The sequence below is a fragment of the Pygocentrus nattereri genome, chromosome 20 (assembly GCF_015220715.1).
Source record: "Pygocentrus nattereri isolate fPygNat1 chromosome 20, fPygNat1.pri, whole genome shotgun sequence".
NCBI lineage: Eukaryota > Metazoa > Chordata > Actinopteri > Characiformes > Serrasalmidae > Pygocentrus > Pygocentrus nattereri.
This window is the reverse complement of record NC_051230.1, coordinates 20,078,113-20,105,302: the sequence shown is the minus strand read 5'-3', so window position 1 is coordinate 20,105,302 and position 27,190 is coordinate 20,078,113. Positions and strand designations below refer to the sequence as shown.

General features: G+C 38.7%; 1 protein-coding gene across 8 annotated transcripts in view; it reads left to right on the top strand.

Moving 5' to 3' along the window:
- Window positions 1–27,190, top strand: part of slc4a4a (solute carrier family 4 member 4a) — a 60,116-nt gene that overhangs the window by 15,564 nt on the left and 17,362 nt on the right. For 2 of the 8 annotated variants that reach the window (XR_005129167.1, XM_037531312.1), the window contains exons 1-11: window positions 5,589–6,166; window positions 7,909–8,069; window positions 9,872–10,060; window positions 13,407–13,483; window positions 17,429–17,586; window positions 18,255–18,342; window positions 18,515–18,669; window positions 19,809–19,919; window positions 21,950–22,124; window positions 22,729–22,862; window positions 24,247–24,518. Coding sequence is in view for 7 of the 8 variants with exons in the window: in XM_037531312.1 (XP_037387209.1) it covers window positions 5,760–6,166; window positions 7,909–8,069; window positions 9,872–10,060; window positions 13,407–13,483; window positions 17,429–17,586; window positions 18,255–18,342; window positions 18,515–18,669; window positions 19,809–19,919; window positions 21,950–22,124; window positions 22,729–22,862; window positions 24,247–24,518 (1,927 nt within the window). In the remaining variant the exon portion in view is untranslated. Of the gene's footprint in view, window positions 1–5,587; window positions 6,167–7,908; window positions 8,070–9,871; window positions 10,061–13,406; window positions 13,484–17,428; window positions 17,587–18,254; window positions 18,343–18,514; window positions 18,670–19,808; window positions 19,920–21,949; window positions 22,125–22,728; window positions 22,863–24,246; window positions 24,519–27,190 lie in introns of those variants that run through there. The other 6 variants (XM_017695507.2, XM_037531313.1, XM_017695505.2 and 3 more) reach the window with 6 other exon arrangements.

Below are 27,190 nucleotides of genomic sequence, written 5' to 3'. Positions count from 1 at the left end.
TATTTTATGAAGAATGGACTAAAAGAAGTGACTTGGAAAAAAATCTGGTTCCATTAACTTACATTAAAAGTAAAGTAGGCTTTTTCCTTCTCCTGTAAAGTTACCATTTTGGAGAGTCGACAAAACAATTTTGCTGCTGTCAACAGGGTCACGCACAGAACATAACCCTCTGATGTCAAGTTTAAAGATGGGGCTTTTTTTGGGCCCTCTGACACTCCCATATTTTGAGCCCTCTGAGTTTATCATCTTACTGGCTACCATGCACTGACCACCAGAGAAAATAGGCACTGACCATTCAGCAACACCCACTATGATCCATTAGTCAAGGAGGACAGAACACGTACTGTAATTTAGGTCTGGGATTTTACAGAGAAATATGACGCACGATAACACCAGGAAGCTCAGCTGTTTAACAATATAATAGGGAATTTCAACATTTCAGTACTCTTTGCTTGAGGCTGCTGACAGTGTGTGAGCAGATCTTTTTGTTTACATAGAGACTTCATAACACATGCATAAGCACTGAATAACATATTTAGAAAACAGTGCTTTTGAATTTTATGAATAAAAGGCCATTGCAGTCTGGTCTACAGTGACAACAGAGAAAATCACTTACTAAAGATATTTAAGTCTCAAAAGTAAAAGAACTTTGAGTTAACTTTAAGTAAAGTGATACCTAGTGTTCTTAAAAATAAGGGGTGCCTTAGAAGTTCCTTTACCTGGACCTGATGGTTCTTAGCGGTGTAATAAATGTGATAAATTTCTGTCACTTTAGTTTGGTAATGTTTTGTTTGAAGGCTATCTACATAGGGACTTCATAACATGCATATAAGCACTGAATAATGTATTTATAAAGCAGTGCTTCAGTGTTTGTGTTACAGCTTATGCCATTAAACACTAGATGACATTAGATGTTTTATCAAGTAAATGACATTGTATTGACATAAGAGCCCCATAAACTAAAGTGGCAGAAATGTATTGAATTAATAATACTGTTAAAAAGCATCAGGTTCAGGTAATGGAATTGCGAAGGCACAGGCCTGTTTAAGAACACTAGATATCAGTTTTTTGTATTATACCTGATTTAAATCAGAGTACTTTTACTTTCAATCACAAGTAATTGAAAGTAAGCCATTTTGTATGCTGTCACTGTGGTCTAGACTACAGTGATTTTTTTTCTTCATACAAATTTTGTCTTGTGATTACTGACATAGGCTGTTCATAGATATTCAAGCATTGCTTAATAAATGCTTTATTCAGTGTGTATGTATATGTTATGAAGTCCCTATGTAGGTAGCCTTCAAATGAAGTGTTACTGATTTGTTTGCATTCGGAGAATAATAAAGTGCATTTTGTGAAAAAAGCCCTACAGCGCAAGAGTAAAATGTTTCGTAGCTTTATTTTGTGCAGACTTTGAGCATTTGTCATTGTTAGAGAGCAAGTGGTGGTTGGGGTGGGCACGAGCTGAAAGAACAGTGACCAATCTGAATGAAGCATCATTGTGCTGCAAACAAAAGACAAAAGCCACTGATCACAAGCATGTGACACCTCTTTGCGTTTCAGTTTGCTCCTTTTTCCTGTTTCACAACTTGACTGATCCAAAACAGCAGCAGAATGCCCATCTGGGTATGTTGTTTGTTGCACACCAGAAAAACCTAGGAAATAGAAATTGGCTTTCTTAAGATGATCATTTCTGCATAAACAGACATGTTAGAGCAGATTTTGTTTCATGATTTTTATTGAACTTGGAAGTTGTGTCACTTGAAATGTGCTTAACTGAAAGTTTATATTTGAGTTGATAAAGTTGAAAATCCCCTTGTAAAATCCCCTATAGCCTTGTGTGGCTGCCTGCTCCAGTGAGTACACACTTACTAAAATACTTGCTTCAGGATGATCCTGTCAATGACCAGTTTGCAGCTAATATGTAGATGAAAATAGCTTGAAAGAAACAACCTACTCAACTGTAATGACTAGAACAGAATTTCAAGTGGCCCCCTGTCCTGTTTTTACAGTGTTGCATACTGGTATATTTGCGATGAGTTTTGATTGGCAAGTTATTATTTTCTCAAGCTTACTCTTCTCCCCCTCTTACAATGCAGTCAGTGAATGTGGACCACTATCGGAAGTGAATTTCAAGTCTTCTTTGTGTCTTGATATGTGGCTAATCAGGCGCTTCCAGCCAGTGTTCGTTGCCAGGAGGAGATACAAAGCCAGCATCCTTGTCCTATTTGCTTCCAGCAGGGAGGTGTACAGTGTTTTAAGCCATAAGCCGAGTAGATCTTTGGACGTAGTTCCAAAATGAGGCAAAAATATGCAGGTATTGCAATGCTGGCATGCCTATGGATTGTTCCTGTTGTAACATACCTGTGAAGTAAGAATATGGTGGAGTCTAAGTGATTCAGGTTCAGTTCTGACCTGGGAAAAAGGGATTTTGACCTAGAACTGGAAGACTGTTGGTTGATGTGCTTTTTCTTCATGTCTACAACCAAAACAGTTTGGCTGAAAATGATTAAAAATGGCGGTTTAGGTTTTCTACAAGGGGCATTAGATGAGCAGTTTTACAAACAAGGTACAATACAAGAAATTCATATCTACAGATTTGATACCAATTCTAAACATGACATCACGCTTTATACTTAGAATACAGAAAAACAACAGAAGCTAACACAGTGAAGCTATCTGTAGCTTCATTTTTTGAAATGATGATCCAAATCACACATGGCAAAAATTTAATTAAAAAAAAAATAGAATTGTATTCATTGCTTTAAATGAGTAACTGTTCTCCATTGATAGTACCTCTGTAAGGTGAGATTAGGTAGTGCGATACTTAAAAAGTATATATTCTATTCGTTGGCAGTGTACCTAGCTGACACCAGATGTGGCAGGCAAAATAAACCCACCAGGCTGAGGAAGAAATCAAACAAATTTTTACATCAAATTGTATTCATCAATCCAACACATACCTTACACACTGGATTACCCTGCATGACATAGGATAAGGTTATTGAAATATATGTTTGTATGTTTGCTGTGTGCATGGTAGAGAATTAGGATGAGGGTTACTACATCGATTTCAAATACTAATCATGTCAACCCTTCATGTCAAACCCCCAACCCAGCTTCCACTATTGCACTAGTGCACTGTTCCACTGGAATCCAGTCAAACAGTGATGGTGTTTAACTGTCATCAGCACTACATTTTGGACAATTCATAAAAAGCTCCACTGTCATTACCAAAAGACTTTGAAAGACTCCTTTGACATGAACATTATGCTTGCTTTAAAATACAGATTCTTACATTTCAATGAGGCAAAGCTGTGGGAAGTGCACAGATTGGATGTACTATTTACTTTATCACCTCTCCATTACCCACAATCTGAATTTACAGTATCAGCTGTTTACAGTTGCAACTCTGATCACTGAAGAATGCAGCTGCAGTTCCTGGTGAGTGCTGTGTGGACGATGTTGTATGGCAATGTTTGCCAAAATGAGACTCTCTAGCTTGGAGTGACAGCTCCACTAAGCCCCTTTTTGGACACTGGGCATTCTCCCCCCCCATGCTTTTCCCATGAGCCCCCTGTTTTAGGAACAAAGTCTCCTTTGTGCAGGCCTGTGGCTCTTGGCGACTGGGCCCACAGCTTTGAAACCCGTTTGAACGATGTGATTTTCATTTCCATCTCGGCTTTTCGTGCTTGCTCTCCCTGCTCGCTCGCCCATATTGAAGTTCCCCTCTTCTCCCTTTCGCTCCCTCCCTCAGCCTGTCTCTCCAATCGAAGCCTCACTTAGCAACTGGATGAGGAGTGGACTTTCCAAGCCTCAGCACATGGCATTCGTAGCAGTGTGGTCTGTATGCAGCTCAGGGTCACAGTGTGTGGAACAGAGTGGGGACAACTAAGCAACCTAAGTTCTGCTGTGAATGGCTGTACCTCCTACTCAGCTTCTGTGTTCATTCAGTTACTGTGTGCAAGATGTTTAAAAAGATATTTTAGATATTAAAATAGGAAAATACAGAAAATACAGAGTGTCTTATAAATCAAATTTTCTCACTGGTTCTTACCTTCTTACTGGTTCTTGGTTCTTGTAACACTGGCACAAAATTTTCATTTCAGCTTTGGATCTCCTATGGTTACTTTGCAGTCTACAAACTATTTAAAGACGTGAATCACATTACCCCTGATTTAACAGCGCACATGTCAGAAAATATCCAAGCACAATTTGAAAAGTGGCTTGCCATGCAATTGTGACCACTAAGCTGGAGGATGGTGAGGAGTTATATCTCATTCAGTCAATTGCAATGAGATCAAAACCAAACCATGGATCACATTTCAGCATGTTCTTTTCTTGAAACAAGCCTCTGGGTTGCTGTTGATGTCTACAACTGAAAGTCATCTGAAGTTTAGTTTGGCGGTATACCTTGCAGTATTATGGCATGACAAATGAATCCACCAACAAGGTTGGTGTGACAGAATTTGATTGTGCTCGTTTCACTTTTTTACAATGAAATTTACAGTTAAAGTAAAATAGAAACAATTAGAGGAAAAACGGAATGCTCAAATGCTGAGTGCTTTCACAACTAGTGAACTACATTGCAGAATGTACCAACATTGTTTTCACATGAAAGAATAACCTTGATTTAGAAAATGAAGACAGGTCATTCTCCCACAAGCCTCTATGACAAAGGTATTTAACTCTCTGAAGACCACAGATCATTTCACAAGACAGAAAAATCACAGAAAGTCAAATTACATGTCAGCTGATGTTTTACTCTCAAGTGTTGTTAGCATTTATTATATTTCACTCTTATTTTTCTGTCACTCCTGCAGTCTTTTTCATGCATGGTGTCCTGCACAAGTCTGTGGCTTTTGTAGTTCTCCAGTACTAAGGACAGTAATTGGCTGTTTTTTTCCAGCCCCGAACACATGTGAGTCAGATAATCAAGGGCTGCAAAACTTTGATTACCTGGCTTAAGTACTCTGGAACTTGGAAGAGAACAAAATTATGGACTGCTTTGGAATCTGACCTGAGTTAAATACCCTTGTCCTTTACTGAAAACATTCATAATTCTTTTATCAGTTAACCTTAATGCTCAGTATACTCTTTACATTATGTTAGTTAAAATTCTTCTTATTGTCTTTGATGTAGAAGTTGTGCCTCTTGAAACTGCAACATTCAGTCTTTTACCAGTTATATATTGAATTTCCTTGAAAACATAGAAAGAAGTCACTCTGCATTTTGAGTAATTTTTATTGCTGTAGTGACCTGATTTTTGCTTGATTTTCAGTCCATTAAAATTGCCGCTTGCAGCCATATTGTATATTTCATCTGTATTGAATGTTGGCAGGCTTTTTTTCTGCAAGCACTGATGCTTCACAAATATTCAAATTAGAAGACAAGGGAGAAGGAAAGCAAAGCCCTCTTGTGAAGAATGAACAGTTTGTGAAACATTTCCTAATTGTTAATGAGGGACTAAGGGCAGGGTGCCAGAGCTTGAGGACCAATGGCGAGGGGGCTACTGGTGGAGCGGCAGAGGGGCGGGCTGTTTCTGTCAGGGGACTGGGGGACCCCTTTTTTAAGCTACCTGGGTGTCATTGCTTTACACTGGGGGACAGTGGACAACCGACAACTCGGAGTGCTCTAATGAAGGTCTGAGTGTTGCTTGGCTGCAGGGGGGGCTTGTGAAACTGACCTCCATCCCTCTCTCACCCATCCTCACCCACCAGCTCTCTGAGGAGTAAAACTTTTTCTTGGAGGGTTTTAGGATGGATATGTCAGAGAACGATCCAGAGAGCATGTTGGACAACAATAATGTGGAGAAGATTGAGGCCAAAGAGGAAAAGAAAACAGAGTCTGAATCTACCAAGGACCCAAACAAAGAGCAAGAACTGTCTGAAGTGAAGATCCCCCCTCCACCTGAGCCGGCTCCAGTAATTAAACCGGAGATCAGGCCCAATGGCTTAGGGGAGGAAGGCAAGCCGGAAGTCCACAGTCGTGTGCCTCAGCCTCTGACTCGCAGTATTTTCCCTTTTGCAGTTTCTCCAGCGGCTGAGCGTGTTCGTTTCATCCTGGGCGAAGAAGATGATGGACCAGCACCCCCACAGCTGTTCACAGAGTTGGATGAACTGCTATCTGTGGATGGCCAGGAGATGGAATGGAAGGAGACAGCCAGGTAAGACCATCTTTGTCCAAGGCCTGGCTTTTTGATTGTCTGCTCAACGAGAGGTCAGCTTAAAACCCTGTACTGGGCATGTAAAATTAACACGAATTTGCATTGCTAATGTGTTGGAGGGCCCATATCATGGAGTTGTTTGTGCTTTTTGAAGTAAAACAGTTTAAAAAGTTTCAAGATGTCCTGTACTGTTCACTGCCAAGTCTATACAGGCCATATTTGTAAATTATGCTACATAAACAGCCTCTTCTAAATTCATTGTTTTAATAATGTCATAAAAACCAGTTTATTCAGCCTACAACAGTTTAGCCCCACCCATTCTTGCTGAAGTTGTAAGGAGTGTTTCAGCTTGGACAGCTTTTTAAACAAGGCACAATACAGGGTAGCCAGACAGAATAGGGTTAAGTCAAAACTATCAGTCTTAAAGGCACAGTAACAAAAACAGGTTGTTCAATTGAAATAAAGAAAGTTTGCATGTAAAAATGATTGTGTGATTGTTTTTGGTACACAGAACACAGAAATTGGAAGACCTTGTGGGCAAAAGTTAAATATTCTTTAATTTTCTTCTCTATTGTCTTTTTTTTTGCAAAATGTTTGATAATCAGATTTTTTGATGTCATTTATTTCATTATGTTAGTTAAAAGGTATTCAAACTATATTTACTTCCTATACTTAATTTCAATTTATTTTATAATGTTACAAGATAAGGGAAAAACGTTTTTTTTCTGATAAGGGCAGATTAACTACTACTAAGCTTGACTTGATGGATGTACTGTGTAGAGCAGCACTTTTCAAGCTTGGACAAATTCATGAATAAAACATCCAGAGCCTGTAACACAGTGCCAGCAACGGCTTTATGCCAATATGCTAAGCTATACCAGTCATGCTGATAAGAATGTTGTGAACACTTTAAAAGGAAGACTTTGATTGTAATTGATCTTGAATACATTACTCAATACCTTTAAAATCAAACCTTCAGTACCTCTTAACCTCTGCTTGATTTGATTGAATTATAACACAGTATATAAAGTAAAGAAAGTACATATGTAGTTACAGTTGTGTAAACAGGTGAGATTGTAAAAGCACAGCTTTAAAACATTATGCTCCATAAAGTCTCTACAATTGTCTGCTTGTTCAAACAGACAGGATTTTGATCTCTGACAAAATATGAGTCTTTTAGCACATATCACTTACGGTGTTGTGACACGCTCTCAATTATGGGCCTTTAATCTTTCACAGGGAGCAGCAGTAGCGTGTTAATATTCTTTTTTGCTTTTAGTGACATAACAGTTAGATTGTGAGATTTGGCATATGTTTATTACTTTCTCTGTTTAAATTTTTTGCTTGAAGCTTTCTAGCAGCAATTCCAATTAATTTGCTGAACTAAGTGGTGTAGCAGAGGGGGAAAAAAAGGGGTTTGGTGGGTGGTGCCCATTGGCTTGCAGTTTTGTTTAAGTACTGTTTTCTATACTGACTTGCCAGGTCTGCAACTAGTATTTAACTTGAAAATAGTATTAAGACACCTACAATTTAGTATATCCGCAGAGACCTGTTTAAACCGCAAGTCATGTAAAGTGTTGTTTGCACCTTTAATTCCTTAAAAAAAGAACTTGTGATTGATAAAAGACAACTCGGAACTTCCTTATATACAATGTGGGGCATACTGAGAACTTCTAGAACTTTGAAAAATTCTGTAACACCTTTACCACACATCCGATCTCTATCTTCTTGCATCTTCTCAGGTGGATCAAGTTTGAAGAAAAGGTGGAAAAGGGTGGGGAGCGATGGAGCAAACCACATGTGGCCACCCTCTCTTTGCACAGTCTCTTTGAACTCAGGACCTGTATAGAGAAAGGCACCATCATGTTGGACCTGGAGGCTACCACTCTGCCTCAGGTTGTGGGTGAGTATAGGCTTTTTACACCAGCAGTTATAGATCTGAACATGTATAGTTTTAGTTATATAAACCAAAGAAAGCACTGGATCAGTATAACTGCACATGGTGGCATTCTGGATCTAAGCTCTTGTTTCATTAATATAAAGCAGGCAAAACTACGGTCAGCCCCTCGTGGATCATTTTTTGGGTGAGGGATAAGACCTAAACTATATACTATACTGTACTGTACTATACTATACTATACTGTGCTGTATACAATCCTATGCAAAAGTCTTAGGTGCCTGAGCACATTATTTAAAACCATTTGTCTGGGTAATTAATGTGTTTGTGCTTGTGAAAAACACCTCATATCATTAGAATAAATGAAAATACAGTAAAAAGAGATAAGAATTTCTTGCTTATTAATAAAAGGAAAGATATCTTCTGGACTAGTTTGAAGAAGAAAGTTTGGTTCCCGATTTCTCCTCAATGCCCCCATTCCATTGCATGGGGCTTTGGATTTGTTCAAAGGCATTAGCAGGACACTTGATTTAACTTCATAAAGTAGTGATTAAACAAACTCGGTATTGGATGATAACTACAAATGCTGGGATGCCACAAGGAAAGGTTTGGAAATGGTTAAGCAAACACTTTAACATACATAAAATCACTACTACACATGGTATTAATGGTATTTTTTTGTAATATTACTCTTTTTCTGAACAAATGAGTGCTAACTACCCACATACATAGCTACATTTCTTAGGTGCCTAAAACTTTAAACAGTACTGTGTATATTGCCGCAATCCCTACCACCATGTTGGTTCAAAAAATTCCACTTTGTGTAATGTAGACATCACATGTAGACTTATATTACAGCACTTTAAACCACCAGTTAGGCTCAAGAACCATACGTTTCTATCTAGTCAAGCAAAGAAGGTTTGCTGTGTGTGTAAAAGACCGAGATACATCTTAAGGCTCTGGTGGTGATATGATGAAGGCTCAGTCACGGTTAACAGCCTGTCTTTTTAGTTGCTTTCCAACTGCTGCTATGTCAGGACGTATTTATAGATCTATTTAATACACTCCGCTTTCAGCTCCCACTGCAACTGCAAACCCAGCTTTACGGGTGGGTGCATCCATTCAGAGCAGGCAAAGAGCTCTCTTTTGTCCTTGTACATTTATTTCCTTTATATTAACTCGAGCCACAGTAAGTGGAAGGTCAGGTTTGTTACTTCAGAGACCACTGTTAAACCACCCCTGATGTAATGGTGTAATTGTATGTTTTTGTATCTTATAAGTATTTATGGAATCGAGTGAGAGTGGTCTTTTTTAATTTAGTTTCTCTTGTTCTATGTCAGTGTGAGATTAGAGATCAAGTCCTGTTTCTAGTTTGTGGAGGTTGGGCTTATAGAGATCCTACTTTTGAACTGGAACTGAATTCATGGTTTATCCATTAAGCACTAGACCATTCAGAAAACATGACCTGAAGGCCCTAGCCTCGTGCCTAGGCCCCTGACCTTGTTTATAAAAATAGAACCTACTGAGAACTGCCAGACATCAACAAACTAGAAATTCATTAAGTCTCTGTCTTTGATGACTTAAAACAGAATATGATGTGTCACAAAAACGATTCGGTAGTTTTAATTTGTTTAAAAAGTGGTTAAAATTAATAGCTCAGTGCTGCAGTTAGCATTTAGATTCAGAGTTTTGATAAACGGAGCTGAAAAGTTGGCAATTGAGAGACAGAATCATTTAGCTTTTTGTAGTGTGAATATGAATAGAGCTTAATGAAGCCAAATAAAATTCTTTTTCTTCCTTTTTTTCAGAGATGATCACGGAGAGTCAGATAGAGAGTGGTCTGCTGAAGGCTGACCTGAAGGATAAGGTCATGTACACCTTGCTGAGGAAGCATCGTCATCAGACCAAAAAATCCAATCTGCGTTCCCTGGCTGAAATTGGCAAAACGGTCTCCAGTGCAAGTAGGCTGTTTTCCAACACGGATAATGGTAATACAGGTGCCAGTTTGCTGCAGTTTTTATTCTTTTATACATTTTTCCTTCTTTTCCCACTTGATATTTTCACATCAAGTTTTACGTAGTTTGAAACAGTCAGAGCTTTACAGTTACGTGAAGATTTTAGAAGTGTGTTCAAGAATACTTTAAAATAAGTTTAAATATGTCAGTAGATTTCAGTAGACCAGTAGATTTGACTCAAACCGAGGCATAATTGTACATATTACGTTTGCAGCGATATGAGAATCGTAATATTCATATGTAAGTTAGTTCACAAGTACTTCAGAAACTAAAACACCTACAGTACTGGGCAAAAATCAGAGACTTTCATTTATTTAATTAAGTCAAAATGGCCATTAATTTGTTTATATTCTCAGAAGATATTTCACAAGAGATTAGATATGAAGTAATATACACTTGCATAAGGAAGAGGATTTGAAGGGATGAGTAGCTGTCAAGCATCACTTACTGAGAAAAGGAAATAGACAAAAAAAGAAGAAAATCTGCAAATCAAACAAAGAAGCAGCTTGGGTCCTCGGAATAATGGACTGACCACTTCAGAGTCCAGACTTCAACATCACTGAATGAATGTGGGATTAGTTGGAACAGAAATAGAAAATGCAACCAACTCCTATGGCTGAACTTTGGAAGTGTGGGAGAAAAAAAAAAGAAAAGAAAGCAGGTCTCCCAAATGAATGGAAGCTGTATTGCAAATGGTGGACGTATGTATTTATGTATTTATAATGAGTATCTGCTTTTTGTTTTGAGACTGTAAACTGTAAACATGACAAAAAAAATTCTATTTAATGGCCTTTTTGACTGGAAATTAAATAAATGAAGTGCAGTCTCTGACTTTTGCACAATCCAGACTTTTGCACAAATCCAGTAAAAATAGGGAAGCTTTACTTGATCATTGAAACATTGATCATTGTGTGGCACAACTAGACATAATCAGCACACAGTATGCAGTTTTAATTATTCCGTCAACTGTCACCATAAATGAAACAAGAACTTAGCGAAGGTTCTGTTATTAATGGTTTCATTTATGGTTTTGATTTATTGATCATCCTGTTGATGTTTTCATTTAGTGCCATTTAGGGCCCAATCTTGTGACTTTGATATAATATACAATAAATTATACTAATATAAATGCACATGTAAGAGATTTTAAGTATCATCCTTATACTGGATAATACTTAAAATGAAGCACATTTAATAGTTCTAATAAACAATACTACGCACTAACCTTAGACTTAGTAAAGAATCACATCTACATCAATTCTTTAACTAAGTTTGCATTTTCTTTAGTTAACTAATTACCTTAATACACTGTCGCAGCTTCCCCATTTGTCCTGTTTATTGATTGTTTTTAATTAAATGAAATGTCTGTGTATGTGGATTTATGTTTTTCAATATTTCATACAAGATGATGTTTCATGTCGAGGAAGTAGCTTGTTGTGTACAGGCTAATCTAAAATAATTTATTAGCTATTGACTAATAATACTAATAAAATCAATAAGGTCACAGTGCACATCAAATGAGACTGATTAGCTACAGTATCTGTACAGATACCAAATCTGCTAAGAGCACCAACATCACAACAGTGGTACACACCCTTGGTAAATATTTTCTTTAGTGCTATGTGAAGCAAACCTTTATGAGGTCATATACTGTAGTTATAATTAACTTATATTGCTTGAATACTTCTATTGCTTAATTGAACCTTTAACATTTTCACTGAGGATTTTGTATTTTAAACTAAACACAAACTTGATCTCGTGAGGTGAACAACCTGTAATGTTTTGCCAAATATTAGAAAACTAAAACAAAAGCAAAATACTGCCATCAGGCTTTTCACTAATCATTCTATTAGGTCTACCAACTGTTGCAAGTCTTCAAATTGGCTCGTTTTTGAAGTAACTCAAATGAGCTTCTGATTGGCCTGTTAAACAAGCTACTTCCACTTAGCATTTCATAAGATGAAACCTTTTATGTTCCTTCACAATATCTAACTCTTTAACACCATCGCATGAAACCTTTCATGTTTCTTCACAAAATCGAACTCTTTCACACCATTGCTCTGGCTTTTTACACCACCTTTCTTCACTTTCCTTAAATGCTTTGCTTTTTCCTTTCTCTATTTTTTCTGCTCCCCCTGCTGCTTCTGACACTAAAAGCCCGTAGTCCACTCGAGAACTCAGTGCCTTGCCTAACAGCTCGCGCCTCTGAGGAGGAGCTGCAAGCCCCTGGAAGTCCGAGCATGGGATGGCTTAGTAAGTCAAGTGGCTGTGGAAACCATGTCACTTGTGTGTGTGTGTGTGTGTGTGTGTGTGTGTGTGTGTGTGTGTGTACACATGATTCCTCCATCGTGGAGTACTACAGATGTTGTGTTTAACATCTGATGGCGTGTCTGCTGACGTGTCTGTGCCATTCGTGTCTAGACAGTCAACCCCAACATGTATGTGGCATTCGTGTTAGCTACTGAATAGTCACAGAATGAAGCCCTAGTCATTGTTATATAATTTTAGACAGTATCACAGTTCTGCCATTGTGATTATCTTCACCCTAGTAGGATTACATCCTAAGCACTTTTGATCACTCGCCTTCGCCTCGTCATAAACAAGGATTCTGATAAGTTTTTATTGTTAGTATTAAAGTTTGGTGACTGAAGTAGAAAGATTTGTACTTTACTATTGGCCCTTGCTACAAGATTATTCACAAATAAGTGGCTTTTTTGTTCTATTTTTTTTTTTATTCTGCATCAAACTGACACCCATGCCATTATTGCAGATTCATTTGTGTTTTCAAGTAAGAGCGGGTTCCTTAAATGTTACCACAGTGGTATCTGAATACTCTGCTTTGGCCTTTCTTTTATTCTCTCATTGTACCATTTGCAGAATGTCACCCTAGTCTTGGGTTCTGATAACTTAGTGGTTAATCTACAGTAAGGTCCACCTTGCCTGCTGCATTGGCTTTCCAGTAAACTTCAGTAAAAATGCTGAAATCCAGTGCATGATTGTAAGCAAGTTTATTTTTCCATAAAACAGTGTGGAAAAAGCTTCTTTAGAGTTTAATGCACACTTAAATTTAAAGGAGTTAAGTTGACTCTTGGAGTTTATTTTTGAAGTTTATTAATTATTGTCCTATTTGTTTATTTTATAGGCAGTGACAAACAAGGTGTGCCTTCCCTTTACTGTTTGAGATGTGCTTTCTGGACTTCTTTATAATCATGCATGCAGAGTTAAATGAGCCCCTGTCTCTTTTTCATGCTCAATGCTCTTTCAATACTTTGGTGTAGAGGTCTGAGATTGCTAGCTTAACCATATTGGGGTGACTCATTTTCTTCAGGTAGTCCCGCCACTGCGCACCGGAATTTGACGTCAAGCAGCATGAATGATATCTCTGACAAACCGGAGAAAGATCAGGTATGTTCATCTTTAAAACATCTCCCCTTTCTATCTTTTATCTAAGTTGAGGCATTGATTTTACTAGTATGAACTTGATATCTTAAATGAAAGCGAGGTCAGAGATGGACTGGCATGAGATCTCAATAATATACAACTTAATAAACCCTGGTACCACTTCTACCACAGCACTGTTCCTTGTTTGTTGGCAGTTAGCAAGTCCAACATCTACTTTGGGTCCATCCAGTTCTTGTTCAGCTGTTTAATTACTTATGTTGATCTCTGCACGCATGCAATCTCTATATTGATCATTTATCACTCTTGAGAAGCAGATAAAGTGGCATTGCTATTCTCTCCGCTGTTTACCCACCAGGAAAATTTGATGTTAAGTGCATCGCAGACATAAACAAAAGGAGCTGCAAAGCAGTACATAAGGACATATTCCAGGCAGATAAGCACTACCGGCCTGCAATCTCAACAGGAAATGCTCAGCTGCTTGTTGGGGGAATATTGAGGGGAGATAACATCTCTGCTTTGGCACAGCAAGCATTAACAAAACGGTAGAACTGGACAAATTGGCTGAATGACCTTAGTGTTAGCCAAGCATGGAGCTTCAGTGGTGGTAGCTGGCCATTTTGTGACAGTTTTATGTGTGTAAGCGTTCTTCGTGAAGTGCTGTAAGCTGCTGACGCTTAGGACTCCGATTTGCCGACAGCCTCAGGAGACCTGGAGAAGATGTCCTGTTATTTGACGGCCCAGGAAGAGGTTGGTGGGCTAAGTGGAGGGTTTTATGTGCCCCAGATATGCGGACAGATAGGGATTGTAAACACAAATTGAAGAAAGGCATGGCTGTGTTTCATGTGGTAGAGAAGCATTCACATTTTTATCTCAGCTAAAGTCTAATTCCATCCTCACTATCTCAAATCCCTAGGCATTCATGGGGTCTGGTATTTAAGAGTGTAGAGCAGGGTGTCCAATCTTATCTGCAAAGGGCCAGTGTGGCTGCAGATTTTCATTCCACCAAAGCAGGAGCTCACGTGATCAAACGTTTGACGCCTGAGAGGGACTGTTTAAATGAGTGGAATCGGGTATGCTTCAGCTCATTTTGAGTGAAACCTGCAGCTACACCTGCCCTTTGTGTATAAGATTGGACACCCCTTGTGTAGAGGGAGAATAGGAATAAACTTACATTATATGAAAAGTTTGCCTGGTGTCTCCTTAAGTAAGAGAATAGAATTATCTATTTACAAATGATGAATGGACCACTGACTCAGGTCATTGTGTAGTCAGTACTTGTTTGGGATGTTGGGCTTGGAGATGCACAATATACAGTTTGTTAAAAGTTATCGATTCTTAACAATGTTCCAGATGAGTTTATTTGGGTGTTTTGATAAATCAAGATATTAACATGATGCACAAATGGTAAATAGTTTTGGTATTTGGTATTTTGGTAACTAGTGCAGGCTAAACTTAAGCCATGTTACCGCAAAATGTTTTTCACATATTGCAAGGCATATTTGTAAATTGTACTATGTAGTTATGTAATTGCAATATTATCTTTTGTCCAGCCATACTTAGAGAAGTGTCATATTTTTATGAGCATTTTATGAGTTAACTTTCTTTTGTGCAGTTGGCTCCATGTTGCAATTCCATGTTTGAATGATTACATTTGTGTAGTATATGAATCATTTAAAACTCATTTTGATTTGTGAGAATATTCCCCTTTGGGCCCCCATTCCTCAGTCTAAAAAGTGCTATAACTACTCAGGCCTGCTTTTGTGATTAAGAAGTCTCCTGAGTGAGCCAAGAGATCTCATTTTGTTTTTGGTTAGACTTTGGTTTCCCTCCATTGACTGAGCATGCACATACACCATGTTACTTGAGCTTTTGTCACTGATGAAATCTTCCAGACTGTGCCAGCAGATGTTGCTTACACATGAATAATTCAGCTTGGTGTCTATGTTGTGTCTTTTTTTGATACAGGGTCTGGCTGTAATTGAAGAGTCAGTGTGAGATACAAGGACGTCAAAGTTTTATTTCTGTGTACTCAAATTGTTTGGCCTTTGACCACATTGCTAGAATCAAAGGAAATGTTTATTAAGCCCATCATAGTCTACAAACAGGTCTCTAACGATCCTAATCCTACCCCTAATTCAAATCTGCTGCAAGCAATGTACTTGTAAAGTGTGAAAGTAGTTGTAAAACTACTAGTTATGTTAGTCTTAGATTTATTAGTATTGCAGTAACATAGGAATCAACCTCTTATGCTACCAGCAACTCTCTGATGTTCCACAGGCACTCCAGGTTGTTTAAGGTTTTCACAGTTAAGACTTTAATCAGTCTCTACACCATCTTAGAGCAATGTGATCTATTTACTCTAGCTGCCTTATGCCATTCTAAACTGAACCTCATTCATTACTTCAAGCTTCCAAAAATCTGAGGGAGCTGTCAGAAGCACCTGTAATATCAGTAAAGGCAATAGTTCCAGAAAGGTTGGATAGAACCTGTATTAGAGTTACATGAACTGGGACAATTAACAAAATACCCAGTGGGAATTAAAGTGTCTTCTTGTATGTAAGCATAGGGACAACCAGGTTAAAGTTAGCCTGACTTTAAAAATGACATTTCTTAACTTTTTATTTTTATGTCACCATTCTTATTAGGCATGAGCAGCTCTATAGAAGTTTAAGAACTTTGTAAGAGAACTAAAACTGGCATTGGTGTATATCAGTATTGATATCAGCAGAAAATCAGATTGGAAAAAATAATTCCTTAGATCATATCCTGTAATAAATCTATCCTGAAGTAGCTCACACTCACATTATTGATGTGATGTTAGCTGTTTATTTCTTGCTTTGAGTTGGTAGGGTGCTTGAGTAGTTTGAGCATGATAGATGTCCATCTAAAGTGAAATACTTGAATTAAAAATAGCTAATTTTAAAGCTTATTCATTTTTAAAGAAGAAATATTGAACCTGTTGATCAGCCAATACTCAAGTGTCAACATTGGTATCAGAAAAGTAAAAGAAATGGACGTTGAGACTGAAGTTCCCTGGAGTGAGGTTACATGTTATGTTGGTCCTTTATCTGCCAACTATGTGTTTCAAAGTCCTTTAATGCTGCTCCTGCTGAAGGAAAATCACTGTCTCCTGCTTCATGAATAAGCATTGTACCTTGTGTCCTTAGAGAGAATGTCCTTAAGTGCTTTAGGGTGAAACTTTTCCACTAAAGTGTTCTCACGTCAATGAGTAACTCAGTAGTGGCCATATCAGTTTAGTCCGACATTTATAGCAGTTTTTAATGTACTCCCTTAGTATACCTTCACTAGTTTCATGAATGCCTTGACCACTAATTAAGTGATGTTGAAAGCAGGCAGAATTAGTGTTTTATTAACCTTTATTTCAGATTGAGGTTCTCATGATATGGACTCTTTTTAAATGAACAGCTCATGAAAGATTTAGGAGTGATGATGACCTTGGAAGCAGTGATTGAAGATAAGTTATCCAGTGGCAGTTTATGGTATGAAGGGAGTACTAATTATCTTTGGTCTGTAAATTTTATATTTGGCACTCACTCAAAGCCTGTGTGTCCACTAATGAAGTTAGCTTTGAAGTTGGCCTTCAGTGTCTCAGCGGTAGTGGAGGCATTACTCCTCTAGAACTGCTTAATTTAGTAGAACTGTCTAGGTTACCATTGGTTCCTGTGGAATGAGAAGAAAGGTATGCAGGACTAATAGAAGGCACTCGCTGACTAGCAGCCCCATGTATGACCATCCATCTCCATAATTCTGATCACTTGGACAGTTGTAGGTGTTCACTGGATCACATTAATGTCTTGCCTTGGCATCTAAACCACTGAATGGTCTGCTTTTCCGAGGAGGCAGTGAAATACTTGATTATCATCTCTTTGTCTGTCCTTTGCTGTGTCTTCACTGGATTCATTAAATTGCCACTGTTTGTGTGTCTAGCTGAAGAACAAGTTTATGAAAAAGCTGCCCAGAGATGCAGAGGCCTCCAATGTACTGGTCGGGGAGGTGGACTTTCTGGATGCTCCTTTTGTGGCCTTTGTGAGGCTGCAGCAGGCCGTCATGCTGGGAGCGCTAACAGAAGTGCCAGTTCCAACCAGGTATGACCAGTTCCAGTCCTGAAACGTTGCAAAAGTCAGACATTGCATTTCTTTTAAGACTGCTTTTATTTTTAATTTTGTCTTCAGAGCTTCCCTAATCTAACAGTTTACATACCCACAATGACTTTGATAAGCTAGATCCAAGTGTATTAGATTCAGGGCTGCAACAATTAGTTGAATGTGAATTAATTCTGGTTGATTTCAATACACTCCACATATGGGGGCAATACAGCTTTTGTCATTTCATTGTATCATGAGAAGTTGTTTGTGACACAGACAGAACTTTGAACGATGGCGGCAGAAAAGAGGTGAACAACGTGGCGCATGATATGTAGGAAATAGAATTATTAATGGACGTGACAAACATTTCAGTAATGTTAAGTACAGTGTAGTAAAATTAATGCTGTACTGAAGTAGCAGGTTAGTAATGAAGTGGTAAGGCACATGAATAATGTCATTCATTCATCCCAAGGAGGATAAAAATAGGGCACGGAATGATGCTGAATCTGTTTTAGGATGCTTTCAGGATGATGAAGTTGCATTTGTGAACACTTAAAATCTTCTAAAATATGCAGTAATTAAATTGCAGAGTGAATTACTGTTTTATTGCAGTTACTATTTGAAATCTTTCTCTGAGATGTACATGAAAACACACTTTTCCCATACAGGTTCCTGTTCATTCTTCTTGGGCCAAAAGGCAAAGCCAAGTCATATCATGAAATTGGTAGAGCAATTGCCACTCTTATGTCTGATGAGGTAAGGAAAGAAAAGCTGGGCATATACTTTATTGTATATCACTGTATCCGCAGTAAATGAATGAGATTCATATGAATATCATAGGGCCTTACTGCTTTCACAAATGTATTTTGATATGACGTCTGGAAAAGTCTATGATTAATCAGCATTATCTAATCTCCCTTTTATGAAGGTCTTCCATGACATTGCGTACAAAGCCAAGGACAGACAAGACCTCCTCGCTGGTATCGATGAGTTCTTGGATGAAGTCATTGTTCTCCCTCCTGGTGAATGGGACCCTACCATAAGAATAGAGCCTCCAAAGTCTCTTCCATCTTCTGATAAAAGGTCCAGACTTTGCATCAGTTGTAGTTTGGCTTTTGCTATTTACTGTTACATTAGATGAATCTCTCCCACTGAATTTTCAGAAGCGTTCATTACAGATGGCACTGGGTTTGAAGAACTTTTTCTACTTCTTTAAAGAAAAAAAATTGTGAAGCTGTGAGAAACTCACGATCCCATTTATTATGCATATGCTGGACATCAAAAACATTGAGAAGCTTTTGCCTAGATCCTGTGATTGTCATGCAAAGACAAACAGAGCCAGATGAGAGGAGGAACATGGTAACGGTTAATGAGATGAGCCGTGTCATGTCTCTTGGGGTCCAGGTTAAGTGGCAGAAGGCCGGTGTCTCGGCATGTCGGTCAGTCTGCATTTACACCATGGGCACAGTGCCACCACACAACACCATATAGTATTCCTAATGCTCATGTGACTCATGCAAAATGTGCAAAATCAGATTGGTTAGAAATGGTTTGTTTGTTTAACAGGTGTTAAACGTAATTAGCTAAATAAATGTAAAAATGAAAACCACTATAAACCTGAACATTAGCTGTAGTATAGTTGTTGGAAGGTGTTTGTTGTGGTGAGACAGTTACTGCTGGGAGGTGTGTGGATTTGAGAACATTTTCACATGTATTCATCTTTGATGAGTAAGTTACCATCAGTCCCTATCATTGCTTCAGAAATGCATGTCTTTCTGGGTACTGGTTAATAGGGCTAGGCGATGAGGTGACAAAATTGGATACTGCCATGGATTTACTTTAATAATAAGCCTTAAGGAAATAATAAGAAACTTAAGGAAATTAAGCAGTAATTTTTACTTTCTGTTTTAAAACATGAGCTGACCTTGAGTTAGTCTTGGTAAATGGGAGAAAGTGCTACTTTATAGTAATCTTCTCCCAGTATTCTGCATGTTGGTGATGGCACAAAGCGTTAGTATTTGTGTCCCAGTGGTTTGCATGAAGTTTGGATCTGAAATTGTGAAAATAATTTACATCACATGGGTGTTAATATTTTTTTTCTATAAAGCTTTGTGATAATTAATTTTAGGCATCACCCAGCCCTACTGGTTAAGTAAGGGTACTGTTATGTTGACTATCCTATTGAATGTTCCCTGTCTGCATTGTTTGTGTGTGCTGTCCAGGAAGAACATGTATGCTGGAGGGGATGCACAGATGAATGGGGACACGCCTCATGACGGGGGACATGGAGGTGGGGGACATGCAATCGGCGAAGAGCTGATAAAGACAGGGCGGTGAGTCCTGGAGTGCCCTTCGTTTCTTCCTTTTCTGTTATTTTTCCCCCTCAGGTCACTTATTCTAAAAGTGGTTGCTCAAAGGAAACAGACTGGAAGTGCCAGTGTCCATTTAGATTGAGAGCTAGGACAAACATTTCTGAAAGACCCAGGGCTGATTTCTCAGACACAGATAAAAGAATTTTAACAGATAAAAACACTTCACTTGAAAAGTACTGATTCTTTTGCTAATAATAAATGAAAGGCAGCACAGGATCGTTTGATCGGTCCCCTTAGTTGTGATTTAATTTTAGCCATGTATATTTGCAGTGAAAATTTAGGTATTGTCTCTGACAGTGTAGATTAGTTCATAACTCTGATTTATCTAAAAACACAGAAAATATAAATCAGGTGCTTTATCATATTAAACATTATCAACGTGTCCCCTGTTTACTGCGCAAACACTGTTATATTGTGATAGTATTAGAACACATGACATTAGCTTGAAGTACATTGAACTGTTGATAGCACAACCTTACCATTTTCTCTGTGATATATGATAGCACTTTGGTGACAAACGACTTGAATTTTATGGCAGCATATTCTGGACCTTCTTCATATTCAAAGGCAAATTTAAATATGCTAATTAAATTGTGTATTTACAGTTGCTCTGCCCATGTGAGTTTACTTTTTTAAAATTTTATTATATTTAATACATAATTCAAATATATATTTGCATCTGGAACGTCTGCAAATAGTGAACCTGAAAATGCAAAGTGTTTTTGACATTTCACTGTCTTAATGGTATAACTCTGACGTGTTACAAGTGGAATAACAATCGGCTATTTGCAAAAGCATTTCTTTGTTGTAGTGCTTCAGCTCTGCCAAAAATAAAATGTATTTGCAAACCTGTTTACCGTTGCATTTTGACGGTCACTGAGGCCCTCCTGTAATTCAAACACTGTGGGGTGGGATGTCAGGAAGGACTTTTTAGTGCAGGCGTGTTTTATTAGTTAGTGAAGTCTAAACCATGGGCGTTCCATCCTAGTGCTGAGAATCTGCTACCCTGTAGATTGTAGTTTTGACTCCATTCTAACACACTTGATCCATGTAATGAAGGCTTTCAAGGGCATCTGAATATTAGAGTGTGTAGTATGGTAGTGGACCAGGATTGAGCACCCCTTGTCTAAACTTTGGTGGTACTGGCTCATAGCTAGATGTCTGTTTACAATACAGGGGTAGCAATAACTAAATACATTTTAACACTGGCTGGAGGTCTGTCTTGATTAGTTGAACCAGGTGTGTTGGGAGCAGTGAAAACATGAAAATGTGCTTCTCCAGGACAAAGGTTGGGAAACACTGCGCTAACCTACAGTGGCCCTGCATGTGCCCTATGTCTCCTTAAAAGAATATCTTTCAGTGGCCGTCCAGGTCCTGTGACAGTCCTTTGTGCCTCTGCCCAAAGCCGGTCACTAACATTTGTGCTCATGGCAGCCACAAGCTGTCTTAGTTGGTCAAGAACCACTTCTCATGAAACAACACAAAATCACTGGACAGAAATCAGCCTCAGCCTTGTTGAATATTAAAACCTTATTAGCAGTGGTTGCTAAAGCACTGGTACTACCACAGTTTAGTTTTTTCCATCACTACTTCTTGAAACACGTGCACTAAAGTCCTCCCCCCATGCTCCACCCACAGTGTTTGATTGACAGGATTGCCTCTTTTTGGTTGCAAACAGCGTTGCAAATATGTTTTGTTAGAATCGGACAAGGAGGAAAATTGCTAAATGGGTGATTGTTACTTTGTTTTGTACTTTTGTTTTTAATATGACAAAAAAATTGTCAAAATACTTTGCTATTCTATATCGACTTTATCCATCCATTACACACAGAAATGCAAACGCAAATATACATTTTGCATTTGATTTTTAATTATGTCTTAAATAATACACACTCGCATGGTAAATGCAGTTGTAAATACACAATATACTTAGTATTTTCAGTTTTGAATTTGAAAAAAAAAGACTAATTATTTTTAAATCCTTTTTTCAGATTCTGCGGAGGCCTTATACTTGATATCAAAAGGAAAGCCCCGTTCTTTGCCAGCGATTTCTACGATGCACTGCACATCCAGTCTTTGTCTGCCATTCTGTTTATCTATCTAGGAACAGTCACTAATGCTATCACATTTGGAGGACTACTTGGGGATGCTACTGAAAATATGCAGGTGGATATAAATGTATACCTGTGCGCTACATTTAGTAATGTGTTATTCACCAATACTCCTATATACAGCACTAATTCAAAGTCAAAGACCACCATTTCAATTATTCAGTTTCTGGTCAAAACAGCCATTATGTACAAACATTATGTACAAATGTAGTGATTTTTCAGCATCAAGTAAAAAACAGAAAACTTTTATTTAACAGAAAAGTCATCCAATCTTAAAACCAGCTGTTGCTGTTTTTTCCTCCCAACAAAAGCTGTTCCCAAATACTCCAACATACTTTAGCTGTTTTGCATATTTCTTCTAAAATGGATAAAGGATATCTTTTGGCATATTAGACATAAAATAATCAACTTGTCTATAGAAGGGCAAAGTCAAAGGAAAATTTTTGAAAATTAGGAGTTTCCAAAACTGTTGTTCAAAAAGTTTTTAAAAGATGTAGCAAATTGGGACTCCTAACAACCATACAAGATTTAAAGATTACCAAAACTGTCACTAGGGTGATCCAGTAAGCCAGTATGCAGGCCTAATAATTCACCACAGTTACCAGTGTTCGAGTATGTAATCTACACTTTCCTGCCTGAATGCTTCTCTCTCTCTGAAGGGTGTGCTGGAGAGCTTTCTGGGCACAGCAATCACTGGAGCTGTCTTCTGCCTCCTTGCTGGACAGCCTCTCACTATCCTCAGCAGCACAGGACCTGTGCTTGTCTTTGAGAGGCTCCTCTTCAACTTCAGCAGGTTTCTCATCATCTTCTTCTTCTTTATACATGTGACAAAATAAATCACAAAATGATGGTATATATATATATAATCCCAATACCATGTATATTTTATATATATATATATATATATATATATATATATATATATATAGCATTTGATTTTATTTCCAATAGTATTCACTCACCCATCCAAATCACTGAATTCAGGTGTTCCAATTAATGGCCATGAAGTGGTAGGCCATGTAAAATGACAGAGCAGGGTCAGCGGATGCTGAGGTGCATAGTGTGCAGAGGTTGCCAACTTTCTGCAGAGTCAATCGCTACAGACCTCCAAACTTCATGTGGCCTTCAGGTTAGCTCAAGAACAGCGTAGAGAGCTTCATGGACTGGGTTTCCTTGGCTGAGCAGCTGCATCCAAGCCTTACATCACCAAGCTCAATGCAAAGTGTCAAATGCAGTGGTGTAAAGCGTCACCACTGGACTCTAGAGCAATAGAGATGTGTTCTCTGGAGTGATGAATCACGCTTCTCCATCTGGCAATCTGATGGATGAGTCTGGGTTTGGCAGTTGATAGGAGACGGTACTTGTCTGACTGCATTGTGCCAAGTGTAAAGTTTGGTGGAGGGGAGATTATGGCGTGGGGTTGTTTTTCAGGAGTTGGGCTCGGCCCCTTAGTTCCAGTGAAAGGAACTCTTAATGCTTCAGCAGACCAAGAGATTTTGGACAATTTCATGCTCCCAACTTTGTGGGAGACCTGGAGCCAGGCCCTCTCATCCAACATCAGTGTCTGACCTCACAAATGTGCTTCAGAAAGAATGGTTAAAAATTCTCATAAACACACTCCTAACCCTCCTAAAGCTTTCTCAGAAGAGTTGAAGAGTTGTTATAGCTGCACAGGGTGGGCCGACATCATGTTGAACCTTATGGATTAAGAATGGGATGTCACTCAGGTTCATATGCCTGTGAAGGCAGATGAGTGAATACTTTTGGCAGTATAGTGTAGTTGGATATATTTATACCCGTAGTGGTCTCCAGTTCTCCAGTATATGTAGTAACAGTGCAGTCTAGTATGCCATACAAAATGTAATATGTTGATAGCAATTATATTACAGTATATTGTTTTATATAAGTTATATATTATATATAACTTTACAGGAAATAAAAACTTTAAATGAAAGTGTGTTCATAGTGGTTTGAGCACTAAAATGCTAGAAAATTAACAAAAAAGGGAGAATGAAAGTTTTGTGGCAACAGTGATAATGTATAGTATGATTAGACTGAATAGATCAGCATAATGCCTGTTAGCAATATGCAGTATTTTAATAATTACACAAAATTTCCTAAATTACACAAAGTCTACTGAAAACAATCTCCAAATTCACCTAATTCTGGACCTGCAGGGACAACCAGTTTGACTACTTGGAGTTCCGGCTGTGGATTGGCTTGTGGTCGGCCTTCTTCTGCCTGACCCTGGTGGCTACTGACGCCAGCTTTCTGGTACAGTACTTCACCCGCTTCACAGAGGAAGGTTTCTCCTCACTGATCAGCTTCATCTTCATCTATGATGCCTTCAAGAAGATGATAAAGCTGGCCCACTACTACCCCATCAACTCAGACTACAAGACTGATTATGTCACGCAGTACGACTGCATGTGCATGGCACCCACTGTAGGTAGGAACCAGTACATTCAAATGTTTCCTTACTGAAATTTTGTTTGGATTTAGGGGGTCCTTGAAATCTTCAGTGTTGATAGAACACCCAAAAATACTAACAGTACGTGTTAGTAAAGGCATCTTTTAGAGTGGTAAAGCAGGCCACATTTAGTCAACACCAGATGCTTGAATAGATGGGTGCTGCTGACCAAGCAGAAAGAACAGCAAAATGTCCATTGCATTTTTCGGTGAACTGATGCATATTACAGTGCTTACTCACTGAAGCAAACTTGATTTAGCACAAGCTGACCTTTTTCTCCTTGGCTACTAAGACAAGCAAGTGGCCTTTTACGATATGCCCTGAACACTTGAGCTCCATATTACAATCTTACCTAATATAGTTTGATGTTTTAGGAGAGATGCTGAAGTTAAGACACCCTCAACTTGCTACACTGTCTAATGGTTTGCTATAGTTATGCACAAGTGTTAGAGAAATGTCAAGAAACCACAGGGTGAAGTCAGAGAGATATGAATTATAAATATGGCCAGCATTAAAGTTTGGTTGCCCCTTTTAGAATAAATCAATTTTAAAGTCAACATGAATCAGATATCAGAATGCTTGATTTTAACCTCTTTTTAACAGATGAGGCAAAGTGCCGGTTAGCAGTCTAATCATTTGACATCCACATTGCACTTCCTTTTTATATTTTCATGGCAAAAACAAGAGGAAAAGTCTACAGGATAAAAGAAGTGAATTTATCGTTAAAATAAACCCATGTATGAGTGTTATGATAATATATGAGTGTTACTACCTAAAGTGTGTGAGCAGGAGAGAGAGAGAGAGAGAGTGTATGTGTGTGTGTGTGTGTGTGTATGTCTGTGTGTGTGTGTGTGCACGTCTTTGTCTTTTGAGTGATATGACACAATGGATTGTGATTATTGGGCTGCACGGTGGCGTGGTGGGTAGCGCTGTCGCCTCACAGCGAGGAGGGCCTGGGTTCGATTCCCCGGCTGGGTGACCTGGGTCCTCTCTGTGTGGAGTTTGCATGTTCTCCCTGTGTCTGCGTGGGTTTCCTCCCACAGTCCAAAGACATGCAGTCAGGCCGATTGGGCATGCTAAATTACCCCTGTCTGTGTCTGTCTGTCTGTCTGCCCTGCGATGGACTGGCGACCTGTCCAGGGTGTATCCTGCCTTCCGCCCGAAGACTGCTGGGATAGGCTCCAGCACCCCCCGCGACCCTGACGGAGAAGCGGCTTAGAAAATGGATGGATGGATGGATTGTGATTATTGTCACAAAGGACATAAACTAACAAAGTGAAAAAGCTCAATTTTAATTTCAGGTTGACTTTGAGCCAATTAGCCAATTGTTTTTAGGAAGCAGAATATCCTCTCAACAGTAATACTACCCCATCAACTCAGACTACAAGAAGGAAGAGGCTGGTCTTTCTATCCTAGTGCTTGTACTTTGAAGCTAAATGGCTGTGATTTACTGCAAAAGCTTGTTGTCTGTTAGTCTTATTAATTAAAATATTCAGATTTCACAAGTGTAGGAGTTGAAATGACACTTTACAAATGAAACAGCTCTAACAAGTACTAGAGGTCTGCACAAGCCTATACTGATGTCTGATGCCTGTTGATCCACAGAAAATGAGCTCTTCTGTAACCAACACTGACCAAGATTGTGCGAAGAAGTACTCTGACACTGACATTTGTTTCTGGCTAGTAACTAATAGTTGTGGAATGGCTTTATTCAGAAGAGGCTGCTGAAGACACAATGTGACCTCCTGCTTTTATAGCTTAATATACCATTACAAGCTCTACACCAGGGTGTTCTATCCTGGTCCTGGACATCTACCACCCTGGAGAGTTCAGACCCAACACAGCTAGCTTTAATATACAGATGTTCCTGAAAGCCTTCATTACCTGTCTCAAGTGTGTTTGGTAAGGGTTGGAGATAAACTCTGCAGGTTGGTAGTTTTTGCATGCTTGGGCACCCCTACTACCCCTGCTTTTCTGATTTAATGACCAGATCATAATGTTGTACCGTGAAGCTGTCTCTGAATGGAATTGAATGGAATGGAAGCTTTCTTTTCATTTAACCCATAGTGAAGAGTTAGTAAGACTGGCATTGTGTTTATTAGAACATGCTCAAGAGGGATAATTCATGGAAGTGTGTGAAGTCTAAGTTGGCATATTACTTAAAGTAAAATTAAACTACATTAAAATCACTTATTGCCAAAGAAACACGAGCCTGATGTGGTATGTGAAACATCTGCCCGAACTCGGTCCGAAACCTGATATTTTGTTATGCACTGTCAGGCTTGGGTCTTGTAGCAGACACTATATAGGATGTTTTTCCAGTATAAATAAAGCATTTCTTGTTTTGTTACCTTGAGCAATGGTGATAGTAGCATAGGACAATACAGTACATATTTTTACACACCTGAACTAAGCAAGAAGTGTACTCATGGTACAGGTATGCAGGGAAGCTGGAATATAACAACATTGTAGATTAGATTGAGAAACACCTAGCATATGACAGAATTTGACAGCCAATCTGTCAGTGTGTTGAACACATAGAACTGTAAGATCTGTTCTCTTTAACAGAGCAGCATCATTCATGTCTCTTTTGTTAGTGCTGTCAACAGCCATCCATCCTTCATGTAGCAGCTGACATTGTGAATTTGTTG